The sequence below is a fragment of the Hydra viridissima genome, unplaced genomic scaffold, assembly GCF_058129835.1.
Source record: "Hydra viridissima isolate aposymbiotic clone 2 unplaced genomic scaffold, HvirCarnegie_v1 scaffold_1, whole genome shotgun sequence".
In the NCBI taxonomy this organism is placed as follows: Eukaryota; Metazoa; Cnidaria; class Hydrozoa; order Anthoathecata; family Hydridae; genus Hydra; species Hydra viridissima.
In genome coordinates this window covers 25,679,032-25,697,685 of record NW_028324300.1, presented here as the reverse complement: position 1 = coordinate 25,697,685, position 18,654 = coordinate 25,679,032, and the positions used below count along the sequence as shown (strand labels likewise).

The window sequence follows — 18,654 nt, the reverse complement described above, 5'->3', positions numbered from 1 at the left end:
ATAAATATTAGGGGTGTTCAAAAAAAAAAAGTTTCAAAAACGCGAATACACAACAAGCTAAATTTGGGGCAAATGTAAAAAAAATGCGATTACAAAAAAAAAAAGTCAAAAATATTGAGATTTACCTTGTGCTCAAGCGTCAAAACCCCCCTAAAAATGCCCCAAATAGTACCCTCGTAGCAAGGCTTTGAGCACAAGGTAAATCTTAATATTTTTAATTTTTTTTTTTTTTAATGTGCTCATAATAATCTATACTTTTTTTTAAAATTGATGTGTATTCGTGATTTTTCTTAAAAGTTCTTTAAATTTAAAACGATTTTATGCAAAAAAACGAAAATATGCGCATTTAACAAAAAAGAATGCGCAATAATTCGTACTTATTTTATTTGTTTATATTCACAGTGTTTGGTTTTCATTTTATTTGTATTAAGCTTTTTAGAAAAACGTTTTTTTTATAGGTTGATTGAATGATACAAACTTAAATTACGTGCAACTTGTATCTTTAAAAAATATTTTTTTAATATAAATACAAAAGTTCAAGCTATCTTCTGAATTTTGGAGCGTAAGCTAAGTAGTTCCTTTGCGATTCTTTTCTTGCTTATAACTTTGTTATTTTGTTTCTTGGTTAATAAAGATTCACTGCCTGATGCCTTAAAAATTGAGCGAGTTTTGTCCACAGCAATAAGCCTATTTTGTTTTTCTTCCTCGTCTCTGTAGCGGTGAACAAATTGTTGCATCATTCCAATTGCCCTTTCAGCGTGGTCGTTTACACAAACAATACTTTTTGCAAAATTTAAAAATAATTTATATGTTGATTGCGTGTGCCAATACTGAGGTGGCAAGGTCAGCCAATCATCAACTCGTTGATCTTTTATTCCGATCATATCAAACATTAACCAAGAGAACTCATCAACCAAAGAAGCTAAGCTAGGAATTTGCTGATGAATGTTAAGTTCAATTTTCAACAATTTTTCTATATCTTTTTTTTGCTTATTTTCAGTTTTAAAGTAACATGACTTAGGTTTTGGAAATGATAATATTGCAGCAGCAATTTTTTTCTTTTCTTCGAGTGCAACACCATCATCCAGCAAGGCTAAAGGAATCAGAGTTGAGTCAAGATACCATGTATGTTTAAATAAAGAATTCAACACAGCATCAACAGCAAATGGTTCTGCACATACTGCTTTATACTGATGCATTTGATGAATAGCAGTTACATCCATAAAAGGAGCTTTGATTGTATCATTTGATTGCAGGTACCACTTTGCATAAAAACAAGCTATAAATTCAGTTATTACCTTAATATGTTCTCTATTTTTTTGAATAAAATCAATTTGAGTTGAAAGAATTTGCATTTTTAAATAATATATAGATTTCCCAAGAAATCTTGCATGATGAACCGCTCCAGTTTTTCGAATTTTAATGATAGAAGGAGAAAGATAGCTGACCACTAGCTCTGCAAGTTCTTTTCTATCTTCCCGTACAATATTATTTCTCAATAAGTAAGATCTACAATACTCAAGAGATTCTGTAGCAGCTTTTTCAACAACGGTTCCTTTAATTTCTTCCCAACCAAATTTTACTAACATAGATGGGTTGTACTCAAAATTAGGCTGCTCAAACAAGTTTTTGAAATGTTTAAACAAAGGGTTATCGGGGGCCGTAGTTTTTTCATTTGTTATAGCCTCACAAAAGTGTGTGATTCTCAACTCAGAAACATGATGTCTGCAAGCTAAAAGAATTAGATACTTATTTAACTCAGTAGATATTCTTATTAAAGATCCTTTATGTATTCCTGTATTGCTTGATGTGGTATCAAAACAAAGTAATCCAATCTTTGATTCGAGATTGTACTCTTTTAAGACTTTCATTACACCATTGTACTGATCTTCTCCAGATGAAGAGGGTAATGGCGTAACTCCGAGAAGATGGGAGTCATTATCAATAGTTGCCAGAACCGCAAGTCTATCATGCTTTAATTTTTTTCCATTATTAATTTCAAAAAGTGTCTTTCCGTCAAAATGTATAATGCATGGGTAGGGAGAAGCTCGGATGCTAAGTTCGACATCTTCTTTAGCAATAACTGCCATTTCATGAGCTGTTTGTTTCATCTTTCTAGATGCTGTTGACCTGCTGCAATTTACATTTGTAAGATCAACCCCAGAACTATCAAGGATTGCAGCAGTAACTTTTGTCAAAACATTTGGAGAAATATCAGTAATTGTGGCAATAAGAGCAACATTACCAGAAATAATATCTTTTGGGATCTCAGCTTTTATAAGACTACTTGACTCTATAGAACGCCGATATCCTGGTTCAAAATCGGAATCAAAAGATGAATCTTCGCTGGTGTCCGTACCAAATTCTAACTCTGAACTTACTTCTACTGATTTAGCAGCATTTTTTATAGATGGATTTCTCTTTCTTGTATTCTCCGAAATCTAAACAGCATACATTATAAAATAAAAATTAATGTACCCAAAATAAAAACCAATGAAAAATTGGAGAAGAGTGAGCAATGATAGAAGAGTTTTTAAATTCAGAAAAAAGGTTTATAATATGGATTTATATTATAATATATAATACCTTCTCGCTATATTCTTTGTCTTCAGGCCCTAGAAATAACTTTCTGTTGTGTTCTTGATCGTATAAAAAATCTAGGTCCTCTTTCCTATCTAGGTCTGATCTATTCTTGTCCTTCTTTATCCAGTTTTGTAAGTCAGCTATTCCTGCCCAAAAGATTTTTCCCAGCTCTTTTCTAAAGTCTTGTTGCTTTTTTAATTCTAAAGGCGACCTCCTGTGCATGTTTTTTTTGAAATTCAAATATTTTTTGTTCAACTTATTCAGCTTTTGTATCAAGTTATTATCTGATTGAAGAGGGAATCCAGCTTTAAGCCAGGGACCCTTGATTTTGCTTAGAATACACCTACAATGCAGTTCAACACATCTTTTTTACCGAGCATGCAATTATCATTGACTTTTTTGAGGTTTTAGAAAGCGTCGACTTATTAAAAGCTATGTGTTGTAAAATATCTAATCCAGTTGGCAGTTGATCAACTAAAGTTAATAACAAAAATATTCAGGTTGAGTTTGCTCTTGTACAACGTGAAATCTTATAGTCATAAGATTTCACATTATTAACTATAGTCTTATATCCTAAACTAGATATTTAAAATTAAAAAAAGCTCAAAACAAATTCGTTACTTGGTATTGCTGGTTTCACTTTCTCAATAATAAAATGTTTGTTTCTTTTCATTTTTATATTTCGCTTTTCATTGCCACTTTTTAATAGTTTCTTACTTTTATTTGCACTTGAAACTTTCATTTTTTGTGACTCTCCTTTGTTTTCTATTAAATTGTCCATTATAATTTTTAAAACTATTTTAAAAGAAATGACGTTCACTAATTTCAAAATATGAGATGAAACTATAATGTTTACTGCAGAATTTCGCAATATACATTAACGTTAATTTACAATTGTCAGTTTTTTCTTTTTACAAGTTTTAGACAGGTAATATAATTGTTTATTAAGTGAGAACAAAAGAAAAATGCAAACAAAGTACACAAATCAAATAACAAAAGAAACATTAATGATTAAAAAACCAAACAATGTGAATATAAACAAATAAAATAAGTACGAATTATTGCGCATTCTTTTTTGTTAAATGCGCATATTTTCGTTTTTTTGCATAAAATCGTTTTAAATTTAAAGAACTTTTAAGAAAAATCACGGATACACATCAATTTTAAAAAAAAGTATAGATTATTATGAGCACATTAAAAAAAAAAAAAATTAAAAATATTAAGATTTACCTTGTGCTCAAAGCCTTGCTACGAGGGTACTATTTGGGGCATTTTTAGGGGGGTTTTGACGCTTGAGCACAAGGTAAATCTCAATATTTTTGACTTTTTTTTTTTGTAATCGTATTTTTTTTACATTTGCCCCAAATTTAGCTTGTTGTGTATTCGCGTTTTCGAAATTTTTTTTTTTTGAACACCCCTAATAAATATATACATATAAAGTTGCATAAGTATATGTATACATATATATGCATATATGAATGCATATATACATGCATATATATGCATATATGTATGCATATATAAATGTATATAAATATATATATAAATATATATATAAATATATATATATATATATATATATATATATATATATATATATATATATATATATATATATATATATATATATATATATATATGTATATATATATATATATATATATATATATATATATATATATATATATATATATATATATATTGTTCAACCAAAATTTTTCACCTTTTCACGTAAAAAAGGTTGACAAAAAATCTACGAGCGTCCAGTGCGATAGCACTTTGCTAAACAATAAACATGCAACGTTGAATTTTTTAAACAATTTAAATTACACAGATTAGGTATTGCCTTTAATAATTTATCTCCATTGGTTATCAGAAAATGCTTGCGCCTCATTAGGTGTGTCAGTTTTTGACGCAAATGAAGACTTTCAACAAAATAACTTGATTATTTTGTTAAAAGTCTTCATTTAAATAGATTAAATAGGCATATAATAGATTTATCTTTTCCTAATTATTTCGCCCGCTCCGTTTAACTTTAATATAGGCAAAGTTGGGTAATATTGGATTGAGAACTGAGAAGAAACATTTTTTTGTAATAAAATCTCCAACTTTGTTGCTCTCTTTAGATCCTATTGTTTTATCACATGTAACTACATGAATCTCTTTGTCACCCTAAAACTACTGAAATGTATCATTTTATGAAATCAAAAAAGATCTTTTTCAAAAAACTCCTTTTTCAATTGACAGAGTAAAAAAACTTCCTTTTCTCAAACTTTTATTGAGTTTAAACCTCATCATAATGTAAACAGTATTAACAAAGCTCTAATAAAATATACTCAACCTTTTGAATGACTAAGCATGGGTTTTAAACAGCTTGTTCCGTCTTCGTCTGTCAACTTATACTTTCTACCAGGTGTTAATAAGATTTCGAGATTTCCTTTTGTATTTCCTTGACGTGGTACCTCTACTTTAATCGTACTTAAATGTTTAACTAAATTTTTCACTTTGTTTGGGATGGCAGTGTTCCTAAATTTAGGTAAAGGCACTTGCTTTATGTTAACTGAGCTTTGTAATTTTCTTAACATTAGAGGTGTCTTTGTAAGTAAAATTTTTACTTTACATTCCATATAATTAGGGGGAGGACGGGGGGTCCAAAATTTTCTATATTTTTTTAACCAGTTATCAGTTATTCTTAATTAGTTTTTTTAGAAAAGTTCAAAAAACGGTTCCATTTTTGCTAGTTTTTTGTGGTTGACTTTCTACTTCTATTGTTAAAATTTTTAAATATTTAAAAACCTAAAAACTAGAAACCTTCGCAGCGTATTTTTTTGCGTGTAAATTTACGCAACTTTATGTTAAAACTTTCAAGTAAAAAAAAAAAATTAAGCTTAACATTATATTTTAATTTCTTTCAAAAAGATAAAACAACAAAAAAAAAAGAAAGAAAAATCAGTTTGGATAATGGTAACACTCCCCTCAGTTAGTCCGAAATATGGGCAAAAAAAAAGGGGCAAAAAATGACCTTTGGACCCATTGAGGGAAGTCATGGAGTGATCTAATCATGGAAAAAAAAAATTTATTAGTAATATCAAGGTTGGGGCACCTTATGAAAAACAATGTTAGTTGAAATTCAAAAAAGTCATTTTTTTGGAACACCCTAATATATATATATATATATATATATATATATATATATATATATATATATATATATATATATATATATATATATATATATATATATATATATATATATATATATATATATATATATATATATATATTTATATATTTATATTTATATTGTATTAGAAAGAGACTGAACGGTGGTTACAGAATATAGGAAGGTGTGAAAAATATGAACTACCCAAATGCGATAAATGAAAAATAGAGACATGATTTACTATTGCAATATTACTTAGCATCCACGAAAAAGAGTACACGATTATATTTTTAATAAGATTTTCGTAATGCTGGTGCGTTTTTAACATGTTCTGAATAAATTTATGGACAGTCTTCTCCGATTCCTTTGGATATGTCTCTCGGACAGCCGCTAAAATGGGAAAATTAATTATATAATAATAGGTCAAGAAAATCATTGTTTTTTTGGAAAGCAGCATTAGAAGACACTTACCAATTATACATTTGTAAAGGTGGGTTTCTTTAAAACTTCTCTTTCCGCCTTTCCGAGATTGTTCGCTAATGATAAATTTCAACATGTCCATCCATGTTGAAATTTATCATTAGCGAACAATCTAATTTCTAAATTCGATTAGTTTCTCAGAAATCTGTAAAATATGTGCTTGTAATAACCTAGCCATAGGACCTTTAAGTAAATAACTCAAAATTCTTTAATGGTAATGGAATTATTAGCTGGTCTTTTGCATATTGTCAAGGCAGAAATCCGGAAACATATTTAATACCAGCAGCTATAAGAGGAGACATATTTCTGATGTTGCTAATACGACTGACAGCTAAAATTATAATCTGTCCGCTTGCAAAATTCTTGTTCTTCATTAAACACTACTCTTCCTTCGCAAGAACCTTTAATAATGCCTCTTTCACAAGAATAATATCCAGTATGAGCAACAGTCCATTTTAAAAATGATCTTGCTGGGGTATCACAGAGAAAAGCTCTAACTTTAACAGTGTGTACAACTGATTTTATTGTCAGATAAAATTGTCCGCATAACTTTAAACCATACAATTCTTGTCATTCTTCCGCAATTGGAATTAAAGACGTAATTAAAGACACAATTAAGGAAGGAATTAAAGCATGGACGTATGAGTGGACGTGCAACTTATTATTATAGTTTAAATTTTTAGCATTAGTTTTAACTTTTATAGTATTTGTTTAATAAGACTGTTCAGGATAAAGTAACTACTTCACGTGTTGACAAATAACTAACTTCTTTAAAACTGTGACAAATTATTTTTTCTTTATTGTATTTATATTCATTTTATGTATAAGTTATTTATCCTTAATTGTATATATTTCTGTTGTTAAACATATATATATATATATATATATATATATATATATATATATATATATATATATATATATATATATATATATATATATATATGGCGCTATTTTCACTTCGCATCCCCTATTTTATTATAGATTATAAAAGATCGTCATCCAAAAATAAGAAAATGTATAGTAAACAATACTTTTGACCAATTTAATGTTCTCTAAACTAAATCTGAAAAAATTAAAAACGTACGAGAACCTTAATACTCGCTATTTTTTCAACTGGATGATGAATTTAAAAAATGAAAATAATTTAAAAATTAAACCTGGTTTTCACCGCTGTTTAAATTTTTAAAATTTTGAAGGGTTCATTCGAATGTTAATCATTGCGGAAATTATCATATTACAACCAAGGAAAAAAAACCAGGTCTATAACTATATTATTTAAATTGTTTTTTAAGATCGTCATCGAATTGAAAAAATGACGAATAATAGCGTTTTTGTATGAGATTTTAAATTTTTTTGATTGAGTTTAGAGAATATTAAGTTGGTCTAAAAGCGTTGTTTCTTATACGTTTTCTTATTTTTAAACGACGATTTTCATAATCTGTAATAAAATGGGGGGGGGGGGGGGGGGGGGAGGGGTACAAAAGTAACAGCGCCTATATATATATATATATATATATATATATATATATATATATATATATATATATATATATATATATATATATATATATATATATATATATGTATGTATATATATATATATATACATATATATATATAACGATGTTAGAATCCATTGGACCTAAACTAAGGGCTATAGTGTCTGATGGAGCAAGCCCAAATAGAAAATTCTATAACATTCATAAACCGGAAGACTGCAGCAATATATTACATGGAGTAGTTCACTAAACATGGAACCATTGTGCTCTAGGTAGCTACAAAACTTCTTGATATTTCGTATTATTTATTACCTCTCAAGTTATACATGTACTAAAGTATTCAAGGAAATGATCTCAATTTCTTTTCATCATCCACGTTGTTTCTTAAAATATTAAGAACGCCTTGCTATATAAAGTTAAGCTTAAAACTTGGTTCTATTGCTGTTATCTTTAATAAGCAAAAGGAGGTTGATGTGACTGGTTAGGCGAGCCCAAAAATTTTCGACGAATCGGACATACTTTAAGAGAATTGAATTTCTATTGTTTAGAACAATAGATTTTTAAGAATGTGCAGCTAGCATGGTTTGAAAAAAAACAATAACGTTGCACGTCCATCTCTAATACTACCACGATTAAAGACATCTTAAGCTGCTTATTCCAAAAGATGTCATGTTAAGATGTCTTACGGATGTCTTAAACTCGTTATTTTGAAAGATGTTTTAAACTGGTTATTCTGAAAGACATCTTGAACTGGTTATTCCAAAAGACGTCTTAAACTTGTTATTCCGAAAGACGTCTTATTAAGATATCTTAAGGATGTCTTAAACTTGTTGTTCCGAAAGACGTCTTGTTAAGATGTCTTAAGGATGTCTTAAACTGGTTGTTGGAAGATGTCTTAATGAGGTGTTGAAAAGCCGACTTAAACACGTCTTTAACTAGTTGTAGAAGTCTAGACGAGTTAAAGATAAGTTACATACGTCTTAAAGTCATCTTATGTTGGGTGGGAAGATACTTAAGTTTTTAAACCATGTTTTTTTTTAGCTTTTGGCATATGTTGAATGCAATAAATGCAAGCTACTGTGCAAAATATTTTGAAAATAAGTCAGTATTATGTGTTGTATCTAAGTGTGTATATTATAAATTAGTTTTAATTTTGACAGATGCGTACTTTTTCATACAATTTATATAGCTTTACTATTTGTAAAGTTTTATTAAACATGAATATTTTTCAATGCGATGATTTCAATCTAAAATTACTAAATTGGAAAATAATAATACTTTAATAACAAATATTATTTTATAATAATAATACTTTTATAAAAAATATTATTTTAATAATAACTTAAAATTCGATTTAAAATTTTTGTTTAAATTAAGTTTTCTGTTAAAAAACATCAAGAGTTTTAGAGGGTTTTCATGTCGGATTTTGAAGGTTTTAAAAAGTCATTTTATTTATTTGAAACCTTTTGCTTAGAAGATCAAGCTCTCGAAATTTTAATTAATTAGCATATATTACTACTATGAACTGCCGATTCTGGGACATTGATATATTTTTGTATGCATTGATATATTTTTGTATGCAATATCGATTCTGACGCATTGGCATTTTCTTAATACTACATTGACAGTTTTCCATAGTTAATGAATTCAAGATGGCGTCGTGTTTTTAATTTTCTGTTGCATTGCTATTTGTTTTGTTGACTTACCTTTTTGTCTCGTTGATAATCTTTCTGCACTCTGCGATCAAGCTTTTTGCATCTACCTCTGCCTCATGTTCTGAACCGAAGAGTTGATCATAGTCCATAAATGTAAAGCACGGTTTATAATTAAAAAAAATCTTCATTTTTTCATTGATCCAAAGGATCTAAAAGGTGGGTGTGAATTTCCATCCGAGTTTTGCAAACAGATGGGAGCAAATGTCGTCGTAAAATCTCTTCTTGTCGATGGTTTTTAAAACCGAAAAATCTTCCATGCGACACGGATGACTTCTATTTTGGAGCAGCTGAAACAAAATGTACTGCGCGTTCATGAAACTTTTTCTTTTTAATTCTTTCGGTTTGTCTTTTCCGTACACTAAATCGTATAAGAAAGACAGATCCTTAAAATCTTTAATCAACTGCTCTTCCAGATATTCTATATCGTCTCGCTTGCCGACGAGCACGTAATAGATATAGTTGGTATTTTCATAATGGTTTGTATAATTGAGTTGTTTTAAAAAGATTAAAATGTGTTCTTTGGTGATGCGAGAGTATTTCACGTTGGTGTTTTCAGAATCGATCAGCAAGTTGAGCGCCTTGAATTTTTTCTCCAATTTTTCAAAGACTTCTTCGGGAATCTTGCAATTTTGTTTGCCCTGATATTGTTTGATGCATTCTTGAAAATGAATGATGCGCGAATAAGTGTATTTGTTCATCGAGTTGGATCGATCGTTGTCTTTATACGAGACAGCTGTTTCTAACATTTCTTGCTGTCCTGAACACACGAGACAGTATTTTTTATTGCTCTCGTCCATTTCAAACTGACTCGGATCGTCGTTGATGCAAAATTTACACTTGGTATGCGAGACAAGTTTTTGGGCAATTTTAATATCTGTCCACCGTCGTTGAGAAAGCGTTTCTTCTGCCATGGTAAAATACTGACATTGAAGCTGGTTTTTTTCTTCGTCAAATTTGGCGCGGTCTTCAAACGAAAGCTGCGTCTGTAAAATGTCTTGGTATCGCTGGATGAGGTGATTTGTCTTGGCGATAAACGTTATTTTTTCAGTCTTGCGTTTATCCAACTCGTCTTTGGTCTCCATCAGATGCTTAATAGCTTCATCTGACAGGTCGTGTTTGTTTTCTAAAAGAAGAAATATGGATTTTAAGTGCTTTATATCGTCACTGTTATCCTTGTCAAACTTTTCCATGATTTTCGTGTTCAATAAGATAATGCTCATTTTTAAATGAAAGCGAGTTCATTCTTTTAATTCGTCATCGTATTTTCTATTCTACAGTAAAATAGTGTGAAAAATAAAATTTTGAATTTTGACTTAAATAAATTTCTTATATAATAAAAATGGATGCGATATGTAAAGTTGATCTTATTAATATGCTTAATGGTGAAGAAGTCAAATGTTCTACTGATAAATCTAGCAGGTATATTAAATTCGAAAAAAATGTTCGAAAGCTTCCAAAGTGCGTTAAGATGTCGTTTATAGAAATAATTGAAAAGTTACCATTCGAAGAAGTTTTTAGAATATTAAAATCTAATATTGACGCAAATAATCATATTGAAATGAAGAAAACGCTAAACAAAAAGTTATCGAACGCTTTTTCAGCAAAAAGAATTTATGGAGCAAATTCAGATAGTAAAGAATAATTTTATATATTTTTTTATATAAAATTTCACTTGTAAAATTCCATGGATCCAAAGGATCTAAAATTTACAAGAGTTTATTCATAGAATAGCACCTAAAAAGGGAATGCTATTAAAGGGTGAGTTTGGTCCGAGCAATAATCCAGATCCAATAGATTGATAGTCTTTTCCATTTTTAACAAAGAGTCCTTCACCAATAGTAGGTTTCACCCAAGGCCTTAAAAAGACTCCTGATCCTGCAGCAGTCATTTTCATTCCACTTCCATTCTTTTTCAAGTAAACGATTCCTCTTCCTGCAATTTTATCAGCCATAGCAGAGCCGGCAGAAGAACCTACTCCTGCTAACAATCCAGTAGCGAGAGCTGGAACTACTCTTGTTGCAAGTGTGCTGCCTAACATACCTAATAACGGTAGAAGAGCTCCGATGAATCCACCTTCAATGGTTGAGTTGTGTGCAAGTTGTCTTTTGCTCAGTTTGAGTGTAACACCTTTACCAGCTTCATACGCTTTTGTAATTTTGTTCAATTGCGCATGAGTGATAGCGAGAATATGTTCACCGTTCAAGTCTTGATGAGATAGTCTTATATTAACATCAGTCTTGTCTTGAATCGCTTTTTTTATTTTATCAGATTGACTTTGTGAAATGTTTAATTTTACTTTTTGGTAACTCATTTTTTAAATAAAAGAAAAAAATTATCGTTGAACAGCGCTGCTCGTAAAAAGATCTTGAAGCACAGAGGTTATTCTTTCTCTCACGTGAAATCTGAGGATAATGTCTTCACCTCTAAAGTCGATCAAATTACCGTTTTGATCTAAAATTCTTGTTTCCATTCTTGAAATTCTACCCACCACGATAGGTAAGTATATCAAGTGGAAAGGCTTTTCGCTAATTTTATAGCCTGGAGGAGTGTCAGGATGAAAAGAGTAAATGTCAGATGTTCTTTTTCCGTTATCATAAGATGCTCCGATCGCATCGTTTGTGATTCTGATGATGGTCACATCGTCTATTCTCGAAAGTGCTTCAGACTCGTAATAGTCAATATAACTTGTGACTTTATCCGGATTAGCCGGATCTTCTTTTTTCTCTACATAGGTATATTCTGCTTTATTAAATCCAAGAACAGGAGCTAAACTGTTGTTCACGTTAAAATCCACCCAATATTTTGTTGTAGTTCCAGGTTTTCCAAATTTCAGAGTAGATCTTAAAGTCATTAGGTTTGCACCGATAACAACACCATCCTTTCTATACAAGGTTCCAACTTGTTTTTCCATTTCCTTCTGAAGATAATCATTAATCTCGCTAATTTCATACGCTCCTTCTTCGATGTAAATGGTGTAGCTGTTTGAACCAGCGTTAGGACTGTATCTGAAAACATTATTTGTCGAATTGATGTTGGTATAGCTGTGAATAGTGTCAAAGCCAACAAGAGCCATTTCATACTTTTTATTAGGTTCAAATTCAATGGGGTTGTCAAACTCGGTTTGGATGACGCTGTTTCTTATGGTTGGAGTTTCTTTTTTTGCTTTTGCAAGGAGATAAAATCCGCTCATCTTTTTATATAGAGTTGGGAAAATAAAAATTGTCAAATCCGCTTCGATATTTTCCACAATCCTTTTTCGAGGATAAATCAATGACGGCAAATCCGTGAGGTTGAGACCAGCAATATTTACAAAACTTTTTAAACTCTTCTATTTTCATATCGCTGGATACATGATCTTGGTAAATGTGGTTAATGTTTTTCGAGTCTTGTGGAAACAGACAAATGAAATTAGCGTTTTCTCGAATGGTTTGTCTAGGGAGCATAAAATAGTTTTGAGCGAGGTAAAAGCAGTCGACGTTAGAGTGTCTTCCTCGGATGTAATATTTTTCACACTTGTTTTGTTTAGTCAATTGCAAATCGTCAAAGATCATTAAATTGTTTTTGGATGAATCAAGATCTTCAGGATTAGGCACATCGTCAGCCGTTTCAAAAAATTCACACTTCATATCTTCCGTGTTATCCCATTTTTTTGAAATTTCATTAATAACGCATTCAGGGCTTACGTTTAATTCCTCAATTTTGCTTTGAATGTTAAACAAATCAAGAATAACTTCCTTTGGCAATTTCTTCTCGAATGAGTTTTTGAGTATTTTATATTCCGGTTGAAAAAGAGATTTTCCAAACACTTGCAAATGATTATAGTCTAACCATCCAGGTCTTAAAAGTAAATTGAGTAGCAACGTTGTTTTCCCACATCCTGATTTCCCAATAATGATTCCGCGTATACTTCTAGGCAAAAGCTTGTTGTTTTTCCTTTTGCTTTTATTTACATTCCATGACAAATCAATCACTTCCATTTTTTTATTATGTTGAATATAAAAAAAATGTATTGTGTCAAATGTAAAAAAATAACAGAAACGAACAACTTATACCATTCTATAAGCAAAAGCAATAGAAATATGCTTAAAGGAACTTGTGCCGTCTGCGGAAGAGGCAAATGCAAGTTTGTTTCTGCGAATGAAGTCAATGGAGGAGACTTGGTGGAATCGATCAACAATTTTTCAAAAAAAATAAAGCTTCCATGGGCAAAGTTTCCAGGAGAAATGCACATTCCAGGGATGAATTTTGCAGGACCTGGCACAAACTTGGACAAAAGACTCACATCCACCGATATGTATCAAGATTGGAGCAAACCAGTAGATCGAGTGGACAATGCAGCATACCACCACGATTTAGCTTACAAATATTTAAACGATGTTAAAAGTAGAAATGTAGCAGATCAAATGATGCTTGAAGAAATGAACTCCATTCCAAACCCTACTCAAAAAGAGATTAACGAAAGAAAACTGATCACTCCCATCATCAAAGCCAAAGCTAAATTCGGTCTAGGTGTATCTGTTAAAAAAAAGCACCGGAGAACCTGAAATGGACAGATCAACTTGCAAACGAGCTTCATAAACCAGTCATTCATCATTTTAAAAGAAGAAAAGTGTTTGTGAATGACATGGATGAAATATGGGCTGTAGATTTGGTTGACATGCAATCGTTTTCAAAATTCAACAACGGTGTAAAATACTTGCTCATGGTGATCGATGTGTTTTCAAAGTATGGATGGATTGTTCCGTTAAAGAGTAAAACTGGAGTTGATGTAGCTAACGCTCTAAGCAAAATAGTTGAGGAGAGAAAGTGTACAAAGATGTGGGTGGATAAAGGTAAAGAGTTTTACAACAAGCATGTGAAAGCGTTGGGAATACAATTATACTCCACTGAAAATGAACAAAAAAGTTCTGTTGTTGAACGATGGAATAGAACGATGAAAGAGAGAATGTTTAAATATTTTTCAGCCAACAACACTCATAAATATATTGACGTATTAGATGAGATGGTGAAAAATTACAACCACACCAAGCACTCTTCCATCAAAATGACTCCAGTGGAGGCTAGCGATGAAAAGAATAAAGGTAGGGTATGGTGGAATCTGTATGGAAAGGATCAAACATTACCAGCAAAACCAAAATTTTCAATGGGTGACAAAGTGAGGATCGTAAAAAAGAAGTCTCATTTTGAAAAGGGGTATACACCGAGATGGACTGAAGAGGTTTTTACCGTGACAAATGTTCAGCATACGAATCCACCCACGTATAAAATCACTGATGCTAACAATGAAGAAATACAAGGTACCTTTTATGAACAAGAAATGCAAAAGACGCAACAAGACATATTCAGAATTGAAAAAGTCATTCGAAAGCAAAAGAACAGATCCTTAGTCAAATGGTTTGGATATCCAGACTCTTTCAACTCATGGGTGAATAATGAAGAATTGATACGTTTGCAAAAATAGTCACGTTGTTTCGTACGGCATGAAAAAAATTTTTGATTTTGAGTTAAATAAAATCTTGTATATAGAAAAGAAATGAATGCGATGATTGAATTAATAAATGTGTCTGAAATTGCTATGTATAAGCGCATGAGAGATAATGATTTGTATATGTTCATGTCTAGGTATCAATTGTTGTTGAATGAATTACGTTGTAGTATGTATGAAGCAGAGAATTTAGATGATATGAATGATATCCTTAAAAAGATGAATTATTTAGAAGAAAAATTGATTGATGATTATTTAGAAGTAAAAGATGAATATCGTTGGAATAGAGAAAATATGAAATTGAGAACAACCAAGAATAACTTGAAGTTTTGCTGTCGTAAAATGAGTGAAATAATTCAAATGATGATAAAGTTAATTCCTTAGTCAAAAGGTTAGGATAATAAAGAAGTGAAAAAAATTTTTATTTTGAGTTAAATAAAAATCTTTTCTATATAAAAGAAATGAGTTTTATTACAATTGAAAGTTTTGATGAGAGTAAATTATCAGTTGGAGAAATTTACGCAGCAACCAAACCAGTCGTATATCAAAAAGTGCCAGTAAAATATTCTTATCCAAGTGGAGATGGTCCTCTTGTATTACGAACACCTATATTATTTTCGTATGGTGTGTGTGAGAATAAAGATCCGACAACACAAAAATTGACTGGCTATTCCATGTCCTTCGTTTGCTTTGATGCTAAAAAGGGAAAGACAGAAGAAGAAGCAAAGTTTATTAGCACAATGGAAAAGATTACTTTGTTCATTAGAGGTGAAGTAGATAAATTGTCAACCAAACTTAAAAAAGGAGGAAGAAAAAAGCAAATTAATTCAGAAGAATTGAGTATTTTAAAATATAAAGCTGATAATGTTGAATCTGCACCAGTCTTTTATGCAAAGACGTTTACTAAAAATGTGCAAGATGAAATATTAATTACTTCTGTATTTCATAGAAAGAAAACAGATCTTGATATAAAAAATGGAGTCAAAGGAGAACGTGGTAATAAAAATTTGGTCAACTCTTCTGGACATGATTTTATCAACCAACGATGTTACGCTATTGGAGGACTTAGAATTGAGGGGGTGTATATTGGTCCTTCGATTGTGTCTATTCAAGTTAAACTATCCGAAGCTGTCATCGTGAAAAATGCATCTTTACCTCATAGCATCATGATGTGTGAAGACATGAATTTAGAGGTGAAAGAATCAGATGAAATAGAGCAGGATGATGAAATGTAAAAACCTTTTTTAAAATTTTTCTGAATTTTAAAAAAATGATCAACGTTGAAGGAATTGTACTACCGAACAAACCTCTCACCAACTTTCAATTAATAGATGCTGTGAAAAAGCTCAAAATTAAAAACTTTAGAGGTGTTTTTGTGAGGGATGAATTACCTAAAAAGCCAAGAAAAAAAGAATGTGGTATTGTGAATACAGGAGATTCGAGCACAGATGGGTTTCATTGGGTGTGTTGGTATAAAGACGGAGACAAAAAATACAGTTTTGACTCTTATGCCCAGCCTCCTCTTGTCGAGCTCGTTGACTATTTGAAAAGCCCTGTTTATTATAACAGCGAGAGAGTTCAGTTTGGTAACACGTCTTATTGTGGACACTTGTGTCTTTACGTCTTGAAAAAATTACAGGAAGGAGATGACTTTCAAAGTGTTGTTAACACACTTTGGTGAAAAATTTTTTCCCTCATTAAAAAATGATTGACAAATTTGGAAGAACTGAATTAGGGAGGTATTTTTATGATCCTTATTCAGCAACAGCTATAACAGGTGATCTCTATGTCAGAACAGATGGAAACAGCACCATCACTGCAGATTTAGATTACAACTCTCATAAAATCATCAATTTGGGTGAACCGACTAACGCACACGATGCAGCTACGAAGAATTATGTAGATACGCATTCGTCAGGAGGATCATCGATTGGAACTGCAGATTTGGATTTAAATTTTCACAAGGCGATCAATTTGAACGAGCCAACTAATTTGCATGACGCTGCAACCAAAAACTACGTTGATGTGAGTTCGAGCCAGTGTGTTAAAACGGACGGATCTAGCACCATCACTGGAATCATTGACATGAACTCTCACAAGTTGATCAACGTTTCCGACCCTACCGCTTTAAAAGACGCAGCGACAAAAGGGTATGTAGACACCAAGGTCTCTTACAACACTATTTCATACACTGACATTAACATGACAGCTCATAAACTGACTAATTTAGCAGAACCCACATCAGCTTCGGATTCAGCTACGAAGAATTATGTAGACACGCATGCTTCAAGTGGAACGACTGTTGGAAATGCAGATTTGGATTTGAACTCACACAAATTGATCAACGTGACTGATCCAGTCAACGCGCAAGATGGAGCGACAAAGAATTATGTAGATTTGCTGTTACAAAAATCGAGTTTAACCAGTGTCGTTCCAGGATCTAGTTTTACCAGTTTGGGATTAAAGTCTCAGACGGTGGCAGCATTAACCACTTCGCCAGTGATTGCGTTTTCCGGAAAATCTGGAGTGTTGAGAAGACTGTGGCTGGCTTTATACAGCACCTCTGGAACAAATATTCCAGGTCAAGTTTTCATTCGAATCTTCACTGACGGAGAAATCAATGTAGGGAATTATGCAGAAACCACGGAAGGAGTTGGAGTGGATCAAACAGGACTTGCTACCGATTTGCTTTTCTCACCATTGGGAGGAGCTTTTTACGCCAACTCTTTGCAGGGATGCAACATGTTTAACACCACTTCCTTGGGAGGATATTTCACATTGGACATGCCTTTCAGAAACGACGTCTCCATTCAACTGGTTAACAAAAATGCAACAGCCATCACGTATTGGATTCAACCGTTCATTTCCACACTTGCTTCCATTCCTGCAACCATCCCTCTTTACAAGCTGTACTGCAGAACGTTTCGATATTTGAACACCACTTACGGTAGCGAATACGTTTTGCTGAACACCAACGGAAAAGGAAATGGTGTCTCGTTGAAATACATCAGGATGCACGTCATCGGCTCTTCTGGAAACTGGTGGGAATCAAGAGTTAGAATGTACGACGGAAATCTACCTCCAGGTAACGGTACTGTACTCACTCCTTGGACACCGTACAACACCAACAATTACACGTATTTTCCAGGATATGACGGTGACAGCACATGCATCTTTTCCTCTTCTGGATTAGAAGATTTTTATTTGTCGTCATGGAACAGCTCAAATTTAACTTCCTTCAACAACAAATCGACTGGACTTTTGTATCAATCCACTTCATCCATCGGCTCTACATCTACCATCTCTTTTTACAGAAATTTTGGAGAAGCAGATTCTATGCCTACTGTCGCAGCTGGTAGAAGACTCGTTGTCACGCTCAACTCTGGTGATGCTCAAGTCGGTCAATCCGGAAGCTTTTACCTTCTTCTAGGACAAGCCTATTACTACGCTTAAAAAATCGCAGATTTTCCACGGTTTCAAAGAAACTAAAAATCACTAGTGATTTCCATGAATCCGCAAACGGATATAATGTACAGATGAAAAAAAAAATTGAAAATGACTTAAATAAAATTCTAATTATATAAAAAACAATGAGTATGTCAGAAAATCAGCGTGTGATGATAGAACGACTAAATGCAATGTATGAAAGGGCAGAACCTCCAACGTTGGAAGAAATGAGTAGTCTTGAAATAGATGCGTATGATTTGATGGAAATAGATGAATTTA

General features: G+C 31.9%; 2 protein-coding genes across 2 annotated transcripts in view; both read right to left on the bottom strand.

The window, feature by feature from the left end:
* LOC149894101 (uncharacterized) overlaps nt 1–4,400 on the bottom strand; it is a 5,748-nt gene extending 1,348 nt beyond the window's left edge. The window contains exon 1 of the mRNA XM_090069106.1: nt 4,307–4,400. The gene's annotated coding sequence lies outside the window, so the exon portion shown is untranslated. The remainder of the gene's footprint in view (nt 1–4,306) is intronic.
* On the bottom strand, nt 404–2,432 carry LOC149894102 (uncharacterized). The gene has a single exon (XM_090088880.1). It carries the CDS (start codon nt 2,109–2,111, stop codon nt 537–539), a length of 1,575 nt encoding a protein of 524 aa, XP_089945006.1. The 5' UTR covers nt 2,112–2,432; the 3' UTR covers nt 404–536.
* Nucleotides 4,401–18,654: the final 14,254 nt, after the last annotated feature.